A 19,797-nucleotide genomic window follows, 5' to 3' on the forward strand; every position below is an offset into this window, starting at 1 on the left:
ATGCCAATTTTATGAATTTTATTGTATTTTATTTTTATTTTATTGTACTTTATTTTATTTATTGCATTTTGTAATTTTGTTTTACAAAAATTAAATGAAAAAATGAAAAGAATAATGTTATTAATTATTATATATGATTAATAGATTAAATAATGGATTATAATCATTAATTCGATTATAAATTCGAAATTGTCACAAATTCGATTATAAAAATTTGAAATTGTCATAAATTCGAGTATAAAAATTTGAAATTATCATAAATTCAATTATAAATTTGAAATTGTCATAAATTTGATTATAAATTCGAAATTGTTATGAATTCGGTTATAAATTCGATAAAAAAATCGAAATTATTAAAAATTCTATGATTATTATAAATAATAGTTGAAATAATTATAAAAATAAATAATAATTAATAATAAAATAATAATTCCATTATTATTGTTATAGAATAATTAGAATATTAAATTTAAATATAATTAATTATTATTCACGATTTACATTCTTCGGTATTAAACGAAATGCCTGTTTATTTTTATTTATTTATTTATTTAAAAAATAAAGACTCAAAGGCTTAAATTACATATTATTATCTACGATGATGGATTTTGCTTAATTACAAGGTTTTAAATTTAAAAAATCAATTTAATGTAGAAGATCGGTAATTATAATTATTATTTTTAATTATTCGACAGAAAGTTTACTTTAAAAATATTTTTAAAATATTTTTTTAATTTGATTTTCAAATAAATATTCACAAATATAAAAAAAATGTTTACATTAGATTTTTGTAAAAAAAAAAGAAACTTGCAATTAATTTAAGTTTAGATATTTATTTATTGTTTATTATTATATTTATTTATTGTTTTTCATTTATTTTTTATTACCGCTATAAAAAAATATATTTCTGTAAATAAAATTCTGTAAATTTAAAATTAATAAATTTTAATATTTACTCTTTATCATTTATTTTAGTTCGCAATTAGTATTTTAGAAATTGAAAAAATTATTCTTATCGTCTTTAATAAAAGAGTAATTTACTTTTTTCTTTGGTTAATTAGTATTTTCGTTAATTAAACGAATTAGGATTTAGATATAATAATTATAACATATTTGTCAAAAGTAATTATTGAAAAATGCTAATAATAATTATAAGAAATAATAATAATTAAAAAATGTTAATAAAAATTATAAAAAATACTAAGAATAATTATAAAATTGAAAAATACTAATAATTATAAAATTAAAAAATACTAATAATTATAAGCAATACTAACAATAATTAAAAAATACTAATAAGAATTAAAAGCAATAATATAAATAATAAAAAAAAATTGTTCTGACAATAATACGTCAAAACAAATTTTTTTAAATATTCGCGCGAGTCTGTTTTATTGACACCAAAAAAGCAAATAGTTCTTATTTTCCAATGAAGATGTCGGATAAAAATTTGATTATCGCGCATGCCTGACCGTTTAACATTGACTGATGGGAGAAGAAGGGGGCATTCGAATCAGTTATCAGTTATCATCAGTTCTCTAGTGGCCGGTTTAAGAAGGACTGCCACAAAAGAGATTTATAAAGTTGTTTTTTTTCAACTATTTTATAAACAAATTACGACATTAAGGAAAACCTCTAAAGCGACAATGTCGTACTGCACTCGAATTTTACATGTGCAGGTAAGCATTTGTTTATTTCAATATATTTCTCAGTTATAAATGTCACTTGACCCCCAATGACCCTTTAAAAACTTGACAATAATTTTAGATTTTTACTTACGAAAATCTTTTTTTCTTTTCTTTTTTCATCCAAATAGTTTTCTATTCTACGTCCTTCAAACAGAAGATATAAATAAATATTTTTTGACTGTCCCCGATTTTTACAGAAATAACCACAATACGTAATGTCACAATTACGAGCTGTATCGTGAAATTCGTTTAAATATTTGAACAATGTAGTCTAATTTTTAAAGTAAACAAATTTGGAAAGAAATTTATATTCTTATTCACGTGATTTATTTCATTTGATACAAAAAGAACATTTTTTTCCAGAAACGTCAAACTGTCAAAGCTAACTAAACGTTTTTTGACTTCTTATTAGTTATTATGAATTGAAATGATAATTTAACAATGTACTTTATCAAACATTGTGTATAAATAAATTCTGTAAGCGAAAATTTATTAACAAGCTCATGTTCCATTTTCGAGTTATATAATTAATGAGGAGCAAACATATACAATCATTTTCGAGGTTATGTTTTAGTATTACGCGCATGTCCCATAATGGACAAAGTTATTTGCATTCTTTTTTTCTCAAAATTGTAATCCTACTAGTAAAGGAGAATATTTAAATGTAAAACATAAAAAAAATTGTTTTTCATTTTTATTATAAACTTATAATTAACCGCATATGTTTTCAGGTTAGATCTACTGAAGTAATTAAAACATAGATATACTTAACGTAATCAAATATAATTTCGTATCATATTGTATAAACATGCAAAGCAAGCATATTTATAAAATTCTTTATCTTATCTACTCTCATTCAATCGGCAAATTTATAAGATTATTGAAATGAATTTTTTTTTTATTTTGCAAAATTATTAAGACTATTGTATCTATTTTTAACGCAGGACTTTTGGTTTCAAGTTCCCGATGCCAAAATGTATTTCTAGTTCTCTTTCTGATATATACTTATATATTCGAGTACATTAATAATAGATTATTGTCAAAGGTTCAATAAATTTGCAGACAGTGAGTTTATTGCCAAGTTCAATAACATTTTGAGTTAGGTTGTGATTATCGAAAAAAATAATTCACGTACTTGGCTCTTTTTATTTCACAAATTAATTTCTCAATACTGTTTTTATAGGAAATAAAATTTTAAGTCGTATGTTTTAAAATTAATATTAGCTTTTTACGTGTATTCTACGTATTTGCAATTATTTTTATGACCTAATTTATTTAATGATCTGCTTGTTGTACTCGAATACTTTTGAGTTTCGAAGAATCTGTATTACGTAATAAATAATATAATAAATGGAAGATATTAAAGAATATAAATAAAAATAAGATAGTAAATATAATGTACATAATAAATAAATACAAGGTAATGAATAATTTACAAAAATATTGTTACAGAAATTAGGTGGATTCGCTGGTGAAATTCAGCAAAGATGTTTCCACGCGAGTCCTCTTTCCTTTGCTGCTGCAAAGGTGGCAATGAGCAAATTCGACAGTTCCAACTACCTTCCATACGAAAAGTTGGATTCAAATTTACAAGTAGTGAAAAAACGGTAAGAAATTATTTTTAATATTTTCGTTTGATGATTTTTAATTTCTCATCCATAAGTATTAATTAATTTATATTAATTTTTAGACTCAACCGGCCATTAACACTATCAGAGAAAGTTCTCTATTCTCATATCGATGAACCCAGTAAACAAGACATCCAACGAGGAACAAGTTATCTAAGATTGCGACCTGATCGTGTAGCTATGCAAGATGCCACAGCGCAAATGGCCATGCTCCAATTTATTAGTTCAGGTAATGAAATGCAAACAATCTTCTAATTAATTTTATTGGCAAATACAGAGAGAGAGAGAGAGAGAGAGAAATTTTATTTAAACCAAATATAATTTATTTGAGTTCAATAAAATATTTATCTCAGAGTCTATTAATTTATATTAAGAATTTTCATTGGAACCAAATAAAATTTATTTGGAATCAATAAAAGTTTAAATAGACTTTGAGTCAAAGATATCTTCTTTTAATAGAATTTTAATAAAATTTCAAGAAAACATTCAATTATTTTCTAGAATTTTAATAAAATTCTTCGAAAAATTCTATTATTTTTGGGTAAATAACACAATTTTATTCTTCTCAGGAATTCAATTATTTTCAATATAATTTTAATAAAATTTCTCAAAAGATTTCAATTATTTTTACAAATAAATAATTTTTTCTCATGATTTCAATTAATTTCAGTAGAATTTTTATAAAATTTCTCAAAAGAGTTAAATTATTTTCTAAAATTTTAATGTAATTCTTCTTAAAAATTTAATTATTTTCATTAAAATTTCTACAAAATTTCTCGAAACGACATGATTTCAATTATTTTTAGTAGAATTTTTAGAAAATTTCTCAAAAGAATTTAATTATTTTCAAAAATTGTAATAGAATTGTGAACAAAAAATTAGTCTTTTAAAAAATTATAATTAAAATTTTTCGATGATAGTTACATTCTCGTAAATTATTTTTAAAAATTAGGAAATACTGAAAAAAATCAAATTTTTTGTGAATCGACTAAAATGAGCTTCTTAAGTTGTCAAATTTTATTTTTCGTTGGTTACTTTTTACTAGTTTTTTTTCGATTTTAAAGCTACTTTTTATTACTGTTCTAAAATTAGTTATCGAGTGCAAAGCCTGCTTTCAGTCAAATATGTCTTTTTTCTGGGTGCAATCAAGATTTAATATTATTAAATAATTAATTATTAATATTTAATATTATTATTATGGGAATTAAAAGTTTTACAAAGATTCAAAGAAGTTATTGACTTAATCTCTTGTTTTGAAATTCCAGGATTACCAAAAGTCGCCGTTCCATCGACAATTCACTGCGATCACTTGATCGAAGCGCAAATTGGTGGCGACAAGGATTTGGCTCGTGCAAAGGAAGTGAACAAAGAAGTCTACAATTTCCTAAAGACCGCAGGTGCTAAATATGGTGTTGGATTCTGGAATCCCGGCTCGGGAATTATTCATCAGATTATTTTGGAAAACTACGCATTCCCAGGATTGCTGATGATTGGTACGGATTCGCATACACCGAACGGAGGCGGTTTAGGTGGATTGTGCATTGGTGTTGGTGGTGCTGACGCTGTTGATGTAATGGCGAACATCCCCTGGGAATTGAAATGTCCAAATGTTATTGGCGTGAAATTAACTGGTGAACTTAAAGGTTGGACCAGTCCGAAGGATATAATTCTCAAGGTCGCGGGAATTCTCACTGTCAAGGGCGGCACTGGCGCTATTGTCGAGTACTTTGGTCCCGGTGTTGACAGTATTAGTTGCACTGGCATGGCTACTATTTGCAACATGGGCGCTGAAATTGGTGCCACTACCTCTGTATTCCCCTATAATGATCGCATGAAAACTTATTTGAAATCAACTGGAAGAAGTGACATTGCATCTGCTGCTGATAGTTTTAGATCGTCATTGTTGACAGCCGATCCAAATGCGAAATACGATCAGGTTATTGAACTCGATCTCTCGACACTTGAGCCGCATGTTAATGGACCTTTCACGCCTGATCTCGCTCATCCCATTTCTAAACTCGGTAATTTTGTTCTTTTTTTGATTTTAATCAATTTAAATGCAAAAGAAAAGAAAGAAATGAACAAAATCATAATTCTTACAATTGTTTTCGCAGGCGCAACTGCCAAGAAAGAAGGATGGCCCAATGAAATCAAAGTAGGTCTGATCGGTTCGTGCACCAATAGTTCTTACGAAGACATGGGTCGCTGTGCCAACATAGCGAAACAGGCGTTGAAACATGGATTAACGGCCAAAGCCGCTTTCAATGTGACACCTGGATCGGAGCAAATTCGCGCCACAATCGAACGCGATGGAATTGTAAGTAATTTATTTAATTTTCGAATTTCAGCGTAGCCACATGTCAATAAAATGACAGGAAAAAAAAATTTTTGTCAGGGAAATTGAGACTTTTTTCGACTTATTTTCAAAAATTGCGACTTTTTCAACTTTTCTTCAAAATATTGCAAAAAAATACCACATTTTTTTGGTATAAAATTCAACTTATATCTATTTTTAACCGTAAACTTTCATATTTTCCTGTAAAAAGAATTTTGTCAGGCAAAATAATTTTAATGTCAGAAAATTGTAAGGAAAATGTCAGGGAAATTGATAAACTGAAAATTGTGACAACCCAGAATTTGTTAAAAAAGAACAGAACAAATAGAATAGAATATTTTATAACTAATGTTTACATTATTTATGATATCATATATGATATCATAATAGAATCTATAGATTCTATTATGTGATCTTCACACAAAGATGTATTTTGTATTCGAAAATCAAGTATAATATTTTTTATCGAATAGGCGGAAACACTTCGGCAATTTGGCGGCACTGTTCTTGCCAATGCTTGTGGTCCATGCATTGGTCAATGGGATCGACAAGATGTTAAGAAAGGTGACAAGAACACAATTGTCACTTCGTACAATCGTAATTTCACTGGTAGAAATGACGCGAATCCTGCTACTCACGCTTTCGTCACCAGTCCTGAATTGGTCACGGCTATGTCAATTGCCGGACGATTGGACTTTAATCCAACAAAGGATCGATTGAAGGGCAAGGACGGCAAGGAATTTTTGCTCGACAGTCCCTACGGTAATTATTCTTTACTTCGAGTTTAATTTTCTCTTGATTTTGAATTTAATTTTTTCATAACTTTGAATTTAATAATCTGTGACGCGCTCCAAAGAAAGGTACTTAAGAAGCAATCAAATTTAGGTTTTTTAAATAATTTTTGGAGTAAAAATACAGAAAGAGATGGAATTACTTTCTTAGGAAACAATTTTATTTCTTAGGAACGCGTCACAATTCTCATAACTTAGAATTTAATTTTCTCAATTTGCTATTTTCTGGGGAGTAAATAGTAAAAGGGGTTTTACAATTTCAGTGAATTAATTGTGAAATAAATTTATTTGAAGGTGATGAATTACCGAGTCGTGGTTTCGACCCTGGAATGGATACATACGATTCACCACCTGCTGACGGCACGAAAGTAAGGGTTGATGTGGATCCCGGTTCCCAACGCTTGCAACTTCTCGCTCCCTTCGAGAAATGGGATGGCAAAGATCTCACAGATTTGACAGTTCTCATCAAGGTTAAAGGAAAGTGCACCACTGATCATATTTCCGCAGCTGGTCCATGGCTCAAATATCGTGGTCACTTGGACAATATTTCCAACAATATGTTCATTGGGTAAGATTTTTTTTTTAAATTTAAAATTATTTAGAATTTAATTTCACTATTTAGAATTAAATTGACAATTTTGCAATTTTACAATTTAACAACTTACAATTTCACAGTTTAAAAATTTACTATTTACAATTTCAATTTTGCAAAAACTATATATAAATTAGGTTAAATTTATTATTTTGCGTATTCAGATTTCGACTTTTTTCGATTTATTTTAATAAAATGCGACTACTTCGACTTTTCCTTCACATTTTTTTAAAACAACAGTACCACTTTTACATTTGTTGTATTTATTTATTTTTTTAATGAAACAGACATTGAATTTTTTTTCACCTCAACAGTTTAACAAAAAGAACCAAAAAGAGTTCCAATTGCGATTTTTATAAAAAATTGAATTTTGGTGTTTAAAATATTAAATTCACGAAGAACTATCTGAAAATTATTCAAAATAATTAATTTAGAGAAAAATTTTAATTAAATATTGTGGAATAGAATTGAATTTTGTAAAAGTTATTAATAAAAATTTTTAGAAACAATTATAATTCAAAATTGTCAACAATTCAGTTTTTTGAAAAATGTTATTGAAATTTTTTAAAATTAGTTGAATTTTTGAATATAAAATTATTTGGAAAATTTTCGGATAATTGAAATTTAGTGAAATATAATTCAACACAATTGTATTTAAAATTTTATTCTAAGTGAAGTTTCTTCTTCTCCTTAGAATAATTTAATTTTCAAAGAACTGACTGAAAATTTTTAAAAATAATTGATTTAGAAAAGAATTTTAGTTTAAAATTCTAGAAAAGAATTGAATATTGGAGGATTTATAGAAGAAATTTTCAGAAATAATTAAATTTAAAAAGGCTTTAAAATGAAATTTTTAAAGATTTGAATTTGGAATAATTTTTATTAAAAATTCTGAAGAACTTATATTTTTAAAAAAATTTAATTAAAATTTTTTGAAACTAGTTTAATTTTTTTATCCACTTGAAAAATTTTAAAAAAATTGAATTTTTGTGAAATTGAATTAAAAATTTTATTTTAATTGAATTTTCTCTTTCTTTTTGAATAATTTAATTATCAAAGAACTTTCCTGAAAATTATTTTAAAAAATAATTCATTTAAAGAAGAATTTTAGTTCAAAATTCTAGAAAATAATTGAATATTGAAGGAGTTATAGAAGATATTTTTCAGAAATAATTAAATTTCAAAAGGCTTTAAATTGTAGTTTTTTAATTTTCGGTAAAAATTTTGAACAATTTGGTTACTTCAAAAATTTTAATTGAAATCTTTTCAAAACTAGTTTAATTTTTTTATTTACTTGAAAATTTTTCGAAAAATTGAAATTTTGTGAAATTGAATTTAAATTTTTCTTTAAGTGAACTTTCTTCTTCTTTTTTGAATAATTCAATTATCAAAGAACTTTCCTGAAAATTTAAAAAAAAATAATTGATTTAGAGAAGAATTTCAGTTTAAAATACAAGAAAATAATTGAATATTGGAGGAATTAAGGAAGAAATTTTAAGAAATAATTATAAAAGGTTTTAAATTCAAAATTTTCGAAGATTTGAATTTTTAATCATTTTAATTATTGAATAACTTTCTGAAAATTATTAAAAGTAATTGATTTAGAGGAGCTTTTTGGTTAAAATTTCAGGAAAATAATTGAATACTGGAAGAGTTATTGGAAAAAGTTATAAACTTTTCTGAAAATTAAGAAATATTCAATAAAATCCAAAATATAATTTTTGTGATAATCCGAAATTGAAATAAGAGATTTTTTCGGCTTTTTTCGTAGTGTGAATCGACTAAAACATTTTTTTTTTTTTCTTAAAGCAGACCCGAGAGCTGTGTATTAAATGTTTTTAATTTTGCCTTTACAGAGCTGTTAATTCAGAAAATGGAGAAATGAACAAAATTAAAAATCAATTGACCGGAGATTGGGGCGCAGTACCTGATGTAGCTCGATATTATAAGAAAAATGGAGTAAGGTGGGTGGCGGTTGGTGATGAAAATTACGGCGAAGGTTCATCCCGGGAGCACGCTGCATTGGAACCTCGTCATCTTGGCGGCCGAGCAATCATTGTCAAGAGCTTTGCCCGAATTCACGAAACAAATCTCAAGAAACAGGGTGTCTTGCCTTTAACCTTCGCTAATGCGAGTGATTACGACAAAATTCAACCCACTGATAAAATCAGTTTACTGGGTCTCAGTTCCATCGCTCCTGGAAAGGTAACTTTACAAACTTACATCAAAAACTCGTATTTCTTTAATTCATTAAATTTATTGCTTATTCTTCATTAATCGAGATTTTAATTAACAATTTTTATCTGCAGTCCGTTCAGGCGGAAATCAAACACAAGGATGGCAAAGTTGACAAGATCACACTCAATCACACATTGAATGAACAGCAAATCACGTGGTTCAAAGCTGGATCGGCATTGAATCGTATGAAGGAGATCGCAGGAGGAAAGTAAAAGTAAGAAACATTTTTAAAACGAAGACAAAGTTTCGAAAATCATTGCAGTGCAAATATAGTAAATTAAATGAATTAGAGTAAAGCGGCACAACTAATTCGATGTTCTCTGATAGATTGAATTTCGACGAAAAAAAACGTGAAATATTCTTAGAATATCACTGAAAGTAATTAAAAATTGTAATTTTTGAATTAGAATATTTCAGTCCATGTCGATTGAAATAATTGATCACAATTTAAGAAAAAATTATTCGAATTTATTTGAAAGATTTTGATACATTTTTCCGAATTTTTCAATAATTGGAAAATTTTTTCTTTCTAAATTCTTTAATATATAAGAATGATTGTCGAATGATGAATTGCCTCGAGTCAAATAATTTTATAAGTGAATCTAAATAGTATTGCTTATTGTATAGACAATAATATTGTCTCCTATTGACAATAGTGATTAATCCATCATTCTTTGCAAGTGAATGCAGCGGAGAATCTCGCAAATTTTTTAAATCAGCGATTTCTTTTTTATTAAAATCGTGTACGCCCCGATCGCTGATATTTGAAAAAAAGGAGTGTATTCTTCGCTGAATATCTGTCAAGTTATTATTATTTTCTTTCTATTTTGAAAATCATGTACATATTGTTCACAATGAATTATATATGACGAATATTTATAAAATCTCTGATAAAAAAAATCAGAGTATAATAATAACAACGCTTTGGAGTGACGATTAATTTCTATCAAGTTGATTAATTTACTTCCATCAATTCAACTGGAGTATTTACACGAATAAAGAAAGTGTAAAAAGTTCACGGTACTTTTATTTCTTGACCTGTCAATTCAATATTTTCTTCATTTTTTAAAAAAAATTTTTAATCAAAAGAAAGGAAAAGTCTACAAAAAAAGTTTTTCACTAGTATATAAAATTTCTTTAAAATAAAAATGCGCGCAGAAATAAAAAATACGCGTACAAAGAAATTATTTACTACCTAATTAAAAAGAGAAAATTGTTGCTTAATTAACTTTTTCGGAACAAAAAGATTTGAATGTTGATGTTGAACTGTTGCAGTTGAGTGGTTTCCATGACAATCGGCGTTTCCTTGACAACGTCGAGTGTTCGTGGTAATCACAAAAAAATGAAAACAGTGGATTATTAACTCTACAGTGTTTACAATACATTGTTTTGCACAATTATCTATTATTAAATAAAAAAAAATTAATTTACAATTCTTTTAATACAGTGATAATTGTCGTAAATTACTGAGGAATTATTTAATGTTAATTTTTCCAAGTTTTCATGTCTGTTGAAGGTGAATTTTTTATTACTGTAACCGGTGCCATCGAGTTCGCCGAGTTTTATGATGCTGATAATTTATTCTGCAAGTATGAATATCACTATGGTCCAGAGTGGACTGTCGTTGGCGTAAGAAATTTAAATTAATTAATTTTATTTAAAAATACCTATAATAAAATTTATTTTTTAGAGTAAAAAAAAAATTTAATTTAAATTAAATAGTTTTAAAAATAGATATTTTTTTGAAAAATGTATTACTTATGGAAGTATCAAGTCTCTTTTTTTAGAATATTTTCATAAAGTCATTTAATTTAAGGGTGTCGAGGAAGGTTTAACTCAGATGAGTAAATGCAGTAATGATGCTCGACATTTAGCGGTTTGGAACTTCCCTTTGAATATTGCTTTCAAAAGCACAAATCCACACGGATGTAAGTTCATCATTTTCTTAATTAAAGTTATTTTCAAATAAATTAATAAATTACAGTGAAAGAAGTTTGAAATTTAAACTATTTTTGTTAAAAATTGATACGTATATTTTTAATATCGAAACATTTTATTAAATTGAATGAATAAATTGAATCAGTAAATCTATATGAATTATTTTGAAAAATATTTATAATATTTGAAAATAATTTAATTCTTTTGAGGAATTCAATTAAAATTGTATAGGAAACAATTTAATTCTTATAAAGAATTTTATCAAAACATTTGAAAATAATTCAATTGTTTCGAAGAAGTTTATAAACATTTTTAAAAAAAAATTAAATTCTTTAGAGAAATTTTATTAAAATTTTTGAAAATAATTAAAAATATTTGAATTCTTTAAAATATTCGAAAATAATTGAATTGTTTCGGAAAATTTATTAAAATTTGAGAATATACTTGAATTCTTTCGAAAAATTTTAATAATAATTTTAGAAAATAATTGAAACTTTTCGTGAAATTTATTTAAAATTATGTATTGACAAAAATAGAATTGCAGCAAAGAATTTTACTACCTATTTATAAAAATAATAGAATTGTAGCAAAGAATTTTACTATTTATAAAAACAATTGAATTCTTCCGAAGAATGTTATTATTTATGAAAATAATTGAATCAATAAGTTGATTAAATAAATAAATTGAATCAATAAATAAATAAATTTATTTTATATTTTAATTTTGAGAAAATATATTGAGAAATAGTATTTAATATTCATTTTTTATAATAATCACAAGTGGTACAAAAAAAGAGAAAAAATTTACAATAAAAAGATTGAGAAATACTCATTATACTCATTAATAATTTATGGAAAAAGTCCAAAATGCAATCATTAAAAATATTTGGATCAGTGAAGAAATTCTTTTTCTCCCCAACTTGTTATTTCAATTGATTGGCTGTGAAAATTGCTTGCAGGGCCACAATTAATTTTATCGATGTATGGATTGGATCTTTTTGGACACGATGTAACTAGAGGATATGGAGTCTGTCATGTGCCGTTAACTGCGGGTCGACACGATAAAAAGTACGTGAATTTATTTTCACTGTTTCACATTGTCGAAGCATTTAATTGAATTCTTTATTTTATTTTTTGTTCACTTTTTTTTTTGTTTTTGATAGGGTGCCAATTTATGTTGTCGAATCATCTTCAGTTGCTCAGCAATTTTTGGCTTGGTTAACCGGAAGAAGACCGGAATTGATTGATCCTTCGATACTGGCTGGCGGTGATGGTCGTGAATGTAAGAGAATAAATTTTTGTTTCCTTTTTTGCTCTTTAAAAAAGTTCATTTAAAAGGGAGGGAAAAAATTTAGAAACTAGGAATATGACAAGAAAGAAAAGAGGGATTTTTTCAAGTATTCAACACTTTTTTTATGTTTATTTTTTGGAAAATGAAACTTGACGATTTTATATTTGAGATAAAAAGGAAAATTTACAATTTAAGAAATTTCCTTTTGTGGAATATTTCAACCATTCGATGTATGTAAATAAAGAGGAAAAAAGACTTTTTTTTAATTTCAGTGACACGAATGAAAGTTCAAGGATCACTTGCTGTTTCGTTTAACGTCATGTTAAAGGACTTTTTCAAATTGGGTTACGATAATGGTGAAAAGAGAAATAGGTAATAGATGAATTATCACTAACGAATAAATCCAATTTCTTCCTGTATAACATTTTTTTTTAATGTAAAACAAAATAAAATTGTCTAAAAACAAGAAAAGATAAAATGAATCTATTTAGAAATTACTTTTCTACAAATTAAGTAATTTATTTAATACACTGTAACAATTGACTCGATTTACATAAAAGTGGTATCACAGTAGAGTTATAAAAATAACGTAACACTTTTATACCGCTTAATGGAAAAAATACTTATATTGTGATATAATTTCTATAAATATATCTGTTTATAAATCTATTTTTGCCGCAGGACCGCGAATATAATTATTTTCAAGCAAAAATAGAAGAAAATTCATATTATAGTCGTCAACGACTATTATGAAAAACCAGTTTTCATTTTTCTTTTAAGAAGAATTGTATATTCACAAATACCATATTTACCATAAATAGAGACATTCACAATTATTGTCAACTATTCATAATATCGTACGTTAATTAATTGATCTAAAATTAAATATCATATTTCGATCAAAAAGCATTTATCGAAAAAAAATACCTTTTGACGTCGTTAATATTTTAAATTAATAATTATAGGTATGAAATATTTGCTAAAGCATCAAAATTGTCGGCAATTATTTTCTTGAAATGAAATTTAATATAATTTGTAAATAAACTGTTGAGCACATAATTAAAATGATATCAATTGAGCCTCTGAATGTGTGTTATCCGGAAATATTCTGGAAGTACAAGAGAACTAAATTAATTTCTGAACTTTATAAATTGTAAATCAACTCCAAAAATAATAAAACGAAAATATAATCTAATTTTAATAACTATAATTTAGTTTCGTTTTATTATTTTCCATTTTTCTTTTTTAGAATGAGAGATTGATTTTATTTAAATATTGTACGTTTTTTTTCATTAAACGATTAATTACCGTTTAAGCTGGTATCGGTCTACATTTTACATTTGGCACCTTAACATTGTCATCGGAAGTAGCAGTGCAATAAATATCTAATAATTCAAATATAACTCCGTTCGTCCATCCAAAGCCTGATTGAACTACATATTCTCCTCCTCCACCGTAAAATCCGGGTTTAACTGCATCGTACTGAAACGAAAAAAATTTTTTAACATAAAAAATATATCAAAAATACAATAAATTTTATTTATAATTAATATTCTTTTCGTATAAAAAATACTGCCGACTTTCTATATACTATATCTTGAAAAAGAATTTTGAATTTAATCCAAGAAATTTCTGTTTCAACTCCAAGAGATTTTTATCATGAAATTCGTTCACAGGGAAAAATTGCTTTTTTATTAGCAAAATTTCTCTATTGTCAAGAAATTTATTTCGAAATAAAAGATAAAATAGAATTTTTTACAATTCTTAATTTTACAAGAATTTTGTTACAAATTTTTTTTTTCTAAAATGTATCGATTATTCAAATTTTCTGTGAAATTTTTATTTTATCTCTGAAAACTGTCATATTTTTTTTCATTAATCTTAAAAAATTTAAGCAGCACGATTCTCGATTTAATAAAAATTTTTTAATTTATGATTGAACCAATTTTTATTTCACAATCAATCAATGGATTAAAAATTAAATTAAATTCTTATTTTTTTTAAATTATTATAATTGCTTTAAAAAATTAAATTAATTTGATTATTATTTTTTTTAAATTAAACTTTTTGTAAAAAAAATCAACTAAACTATTAAAAAATTATTAATTGCTTTGGTCAAACGATCAATTTTAATTAAGAATTTTACAAAAAACAAGAAAGAAAAAAATAAAAAAAAACACTTATGGATTTCTTCCACTAATTTTCTATAATTTAATGACAATTTTTATCAAATTATTTTTTTCTTAATTTAAATTAATTAAATTGTTTACAAAATTAAATTAATTCGACTATTATTCTTTTAATTAATTTTTCTTTTTAGAAAATATTTCAGAAATTCAAAAAAGAGTTACAGTCGAAATTCGATTGCACTAAAAATAGAATTAAACCATAAATAAATACAAGATTATTTATTACTACTAATATTATAACGAATTGTATACTTAATAAGTTAAGAGAAAAAAAAAGAAAATCTAGATTTATAACGAGCGTACTGAGATTTTTTCTACTTTAATCTCTGTTCTAGTTAGCTCTGAGGTCAATTTAGCAAAAAAAAAAAAAAAAAATCCACTAATTCAAGGGGAAATATATTGCGCTTGATATTTTACTTTTTATCCACTTTTATGAATGAGACAAGAAATTTAAATTTCGCGAAAAAAAAATGTAAATTATAATTTTTTTTCTGCTGTAAATTGTAGTTTGTGTTTTTGACTTTCTATTTTTTTTCTTTTTGCATAAGAAGTGCCATTTACCAAAATTTAATTTGCGACAACTGGTTAGTGGTCATTTCTTCGTCTCCTCGTTTTCGAGCCACTCGAAAACGGATTAACCATCTCGTTTAAAAACGAGCTTAGCGTTGGGTTGTAAAATTGTAAAACGAGTCATAGAGAAAAGTTCATGAGAGTGTCTCAAGTGCCATAGACAGTAAACATCCCACGTTTCGCACTTTTTTATTCTGCCAGTTAGATTCTTTCTTTTTTTTTGTTCCATAAAAACCGAATTTTACAACTTGAAATACATTCAAAATTTTCCAACCATTTTTCAACTCGTTTTGGCAATTTTATATTTTTTCTCCTTTTCGCTTCTTTTCTGGTGATATTTTTTCTAATTTCATATTTTTGTTTTGCTTCACAAATTTGTAATTTCAGTGTAAATAATAATGATAATAGCTCTCTCTCTCTCTCTCTCTCTCTCTCTCTCTCTCTCTCTCTCTCTCTCTCTCTCTCTCTCTCTCTCTCTCTCTCTCTCTCTGATTTTCATGAATCTGATTTAAAAAAAAACAATTTCCGAATAAGTGAAAAGTCTGGAATGAATTTAAGAAATGAAAAATTCTTGTGTGACAAGGCTGTTATATGAATTTTTGCGTTTGCCAAAGAAAGCACACGAGAGTTTAGATTGGAAATGAAGCAACATGAGGAAATTGAGATAAAAATAAATTCTGAAATGCTTTCTAGAGAATCGTATGATTTAATGGTTTGCTTTCTGCAAAAGTAATTCCCTGTGGATATCGTATACACTGAAAGGATGCTATGACTTTTTATGATTTTATCCTCTTAAGATTTTCTCCACGACGATATATAAGTGACCTTTTATTTATTTTCTTTTTTTCCCCCTTTTTTGCAATTCACATATTGAACACTAATTTGTTTCACCTTTTTCTCTCTTTTTTTTTAAAATAAAGATATGGAATTAGAAAAAAATAGATAAAAATCTATAATTAATCGAAATAATTTAAATTAAATTTTCAACAAATTTCTTTTTTGCGAAAATTTCGGAAAATTTATTCCATTAATTTCGATGACAGTTTTTCATCGATGAACATCGATGAATTTATTTGATTTTGAATATGAATGGCGAGTCCAGATGGGTCTCATTATTTCAGATATCCATACTTGCTTTAACACATTCAGGTCTTGTTGAATGGTTGTTGAAAGCTACGACAATGTAGATCGTCATCACTATCATCTCAGTTGAGCAGGCGTTAACAATAAGGGATGATGCACATTATATGCATTGTAGAAGTCAGACATTTAGTCCTCACAATAAACGATAATGACGGTGAAAAATAATTTTTCAATCCCTTTTTTTCGAAAAATTTTTCTACTTCAAATTTTTCTTCTTTTCCAGTAGATGAAAATTATTTCAATTTCTAATTATACTTTTCTCATTTATTTTTTCTCGTAATTTCCGTTTATTTTTCTCATTCTTTCCAAAATGATAAGAAGACAAAAGTTTTCAATTTTTCCAAAGAAAAATGCTTTTTAATGCAAAGCAGTCCACTTGATATTTTTGAGAAATATTTTTTTATTAAAGGCGAAACGACATTTGTCGAATAAATAAAAATGATTGGCAACTTAAGGGAGCTTTTTTCTTCAAGATGCTAAAGTACATTGAATTTCAAAGGACGTGGATATTGATCCGAGAGTCTCGTCTCATATAATTCCCAATGATTCTGCAACTGAAGTGATTGGAGAAATTGAAAAAAAAGAAGTGTGTCTCTTGACAAGAAGGAAAATTCACCGGAGAGTGAAAAATAACATTTCCTCTTATTTGCTTTGTCTTCTATCGCGTGTGCGTATTTTTATTCGAAACTTTGAAAAATACCGAATAAGTACAGCAGTTTCTTTTCTTTTTCTATACTCATCCAGTAATGAACTGTAAACAAAAATAAACAAATAATATTTTTACATTTTCTTTTTGTTAAACTTCTTTTTTTAACTAAATCTGAAAAATAAATGCACTTTTTCGAAATTCGAACAACGTTGGGAAAAAAATTTCAAAAATTGTTCTCCTTCAAGTTTTTTTTTGGATCAATATGAAAAATTATGATCTTAATTGGAGAAAAAAGAGGTCTTTTATTTATACGTCTGTTATTGTTTCGAGAGGCGAAACTAGAGGAAAGAGTGAACTAAAAGATTGAAGGATGTAAAAAGAGGTCTTTCCGTCAGAACGGAAGCTGACAAATTGCCGGAACCTTTAACTTCGGAAAAAAACGTCTTCTCTACTTAATTAATCGAATTTATTTCCCATCATTTATCATTAAAATTCTATCCGCATTTTCATAGGAAAATTATTACACATATTCCTTCGAGAAATTAAAAACCGTTTTTGTTTTAATTTTATTTACTATTCAGACATTTATTTTACTTATTTATTTATTTTTTTATTTAATTTTTAATTTTTTTATTTACGAAATATTAGAAAAACGTCTCAATTAGAAAATTTCTTGTCTCATTAATATTTTGTTTTCACCTCCAATTGAGAATAAAAAAAAGGATAAAATATTATTATTAATTATCATGTGAAAATGTTTGCTTTGATTTATTAAAGTTTGACAGTTAAGAAATTCGTTAATTAAACTAGAAGTATCAAAGTTTAATAGCGTAAAATTGTTCGTCTTTCATTAAAACTTTCTTGCAGTCTCTGATCTTATGATTAACGAAGATCTGATTTTGAATTACGAATACTGAAAATACTTGAGTTCGTATAACTTGATATATAAGTTCATATAAATACCTTTTCAAACATTTCATTAAATTCGTTGAAACCAATATGATTAGATCTCAGCCATCTAGTTGCAAGCTCTTTAGATAAAGTTACAGCCGGCTCATAATTCGTTAAATAAAGTCCAACAATTACCATCGATTGCAATGGTGCCCAAGCATTTGGAAAATCCCATTGCTCACCAGTGTCATCCAACGATGTGGGAATTCCACCTAAAAAAAATTATAATTCATTTTAATGACTACATTTGAATTGGAAAATAATTTTCTCATCCAGCGAGAAAAAAACGAAGTATTGAATAAATAAAAATCTTTATTGAATAAAAGTTAGGAAAAAGTAAAAGAAGAATAGAAATTTGATTTGTATTATTTTTTGAAAATCGGGTATTCTCTCCATAGATATTATCCTATTAAACTACATTACATATATTATCACGCCCTTTTACAAAAAGCAAGCTTGTGTATTAAATGTCAATAAATTTTACACTCTAGTAAGTTAGAAACTCAATTTTCCCCGATATTGTAAACTAGAATCAATCCTTAAATTCAGTTAACTTACTCTAATGTGAGATTTATTAAAAATTTTCTATTCTCTACAATGAGTTGAAAAGCTCCTTTAAAAAAGTTATTGCCATATAAACGAATAATAAAGATTTCTCCAAAAAGAATTATTTTATTAAAAAGAAAATTGCTTTCCTTTATTGAGTTTATGATTTTTGCTTTTGCCATCGTCTCTTTGTAATTTTATATTGAAAGCAAATATTGGAAATGCAATAAAGTTATAGCCAGAACAATTCTATTGCAAATATTTATCAAAAATAAATTTCAACTACAATTCATCTTAACCAAAAAGAAGAATTCTGCATAACAAAAATTTCTAAATCCAAGTAGAAAAAAGAAATTTATAAATATTATGGAAATTAGATTTTAAATTGAAAACAATTAAGAAAATATTGTTTTTTAATATTAAAAAAGATGGGAGTTCAATAAAATGTTAAGTTTCAAACTATTTATCCGAAGAATTTATGTTAGTTCTTGAGAAGTTTTATATAAAAGCACAAGATCAATGTATCCGTTCTTTTGAAAATCTCTTACTACGTTCTGGATGAAAGGAGACACCTACTTGGAGCCATGTGATTTTTACGATCAACAGAAATGGTCCATTCAATTCAGAGTTTGAAAAAAAGACACTTTTCGACTTAAAATGCTTATTTTCGACACTTACGATAAATTGCTTTTTGAGAATTAATTAATACAACTAATTTACACAAAAAATTTTTTCAATTGATAAAAAATCCTAATTTTTAAGATTATTATTATTACTGCCAGAAAATCTTTCACTCGAAGAATTCAATTATTTTCATAAATAGTCAAATTTTTCACAAAAATTACATTATTTTTAGAAATAAAAAAATTATTTTCAGGAATTCAATTATTTTCAAAATTTTCAATTATTAATAAACACAATTATTTTCAAAACTTGAAAAGAAATTCTTCATAAACTTTAATTACTTTCATAATTTTTAAAGAAACTCCATTATTTTTAAAAAATTCAATGAAATTCTTCAAATGAATTTATTTTCAAAAATTTTAATAAAATTCTTCGCAAGACTTAAATATTATGTTCAAGTTTTTTGAAAAAATTCTTCGAAGGAATTCAATTATTGTAAAATTTTTTTTAAATAAAATTCTTTGTAAGAATTTAATGATTTTCAATGCATTAATTTAAAAATTAAAAAAATAAAGAAAGAAAAATTATCATTAAAAGTTAGGAAACAAAAAATAAACAATTAAC

General features: G+C 25.8%; 3 protein-coding genes across 5 annotated transcripts in view; 2 read left to right on the plus strand and 1 right to left on the minus strand.

Moving 5' to 3' along the window:
• The first annotated feature begins 1,507 nt into the window (after positions 1–1,507).
• LOC122504756 (probable aconitate hydratase, mitochondrial) lies at positions 1,508–10,288 on the plus strand. The gene is made up of 9 exons (XM_043615991.1): positions 1,508–1,679; positions 3,141–3,295; positions 3,379–3,545; positions 4,582–5,337; positions 5,431–5,633; positions 6,125–6,413; positions 6,737–7,010; positions 8,891–9,239; positions 9,344–10,288. Exons 1-9 carry the CDS (start codon positions 1,647–1,649, stop codon positions 9,482–9,484), a joined length of 2,367 nt encoding a protein of 788 aa, XP_043471926.1. The 5' UTR covers positions 1,508–1,646; the 3' UTR covers positions 9,485–10,288.
• Positions 10,289–10,580: 292 nt separating this feature from the next.
• On the plus strand, positions 10,581–13,513 carry LOC122504754 (B9 domain-containing protein 1). The gene is made up of 5 exons (XM_043615989.1): positions 10,581–10,901; positions 11,089–11,200; positions 12,170–12,278; positions 12,374–12,492; positions 12,774–13,513. Exons 1-5 carry the CDS (start codon positions 10,776–10,778, stop codon positions 12,875–12,877), a joined length of 570 nt encoding a protein of 189 aa, XP_043471924.1. The 5' UTR covers positions 10,581–10,775; the 3' UTR covers positions 12,878–13,513.
• Positions 12,996–19,797, minus strand: part of LOC122504753 (trehalase-like) — a 44,205-nt gene continuing 37,403 nt past the window's right edge. For all 3 annotated transcript variants that reach the window (XM_043615986.1, XM_043615988.1, XM_043615987.1), the window contains exons 8-10: positions 18,016–18,215; positions 13,810–13,983; positions 12,996–13,609 (exon numbers count right to left, since the gene is read on the minus strand). In XM_043615986.1, coding sequence (XP_043471921.1) covers positions 13,813–13,983; positions 18,016–18,215 — 371 coding nt within the window. In that variant the 3' untranslated portion in view covers positions 12,996–13,609; positions 13,810–13,812. The remainder of the gene's footprint in view (positions 13,610–13,809; positions 13,984–18,015; positions 18,216–19,797) is intronic.

The sequence above is a fragment of the Leptopilina heterotoma genome, unplaced genomic scaffold (genome assembly GCF_015476425.1).
Source record: "Leptopilina heterotoma isolate Lh14 unplaced genomic scaffold, ASM1547642v1 Lhet_313, whole genome shotgun sequence".
Classification (NCBI taxonomy): domain Eukaryota; kingdom Metazoa; phylum Arthropoda; class Insecta; order Hymenoptera; family Figitidae; genus Leptopilina; species Leptopilina heterotoma.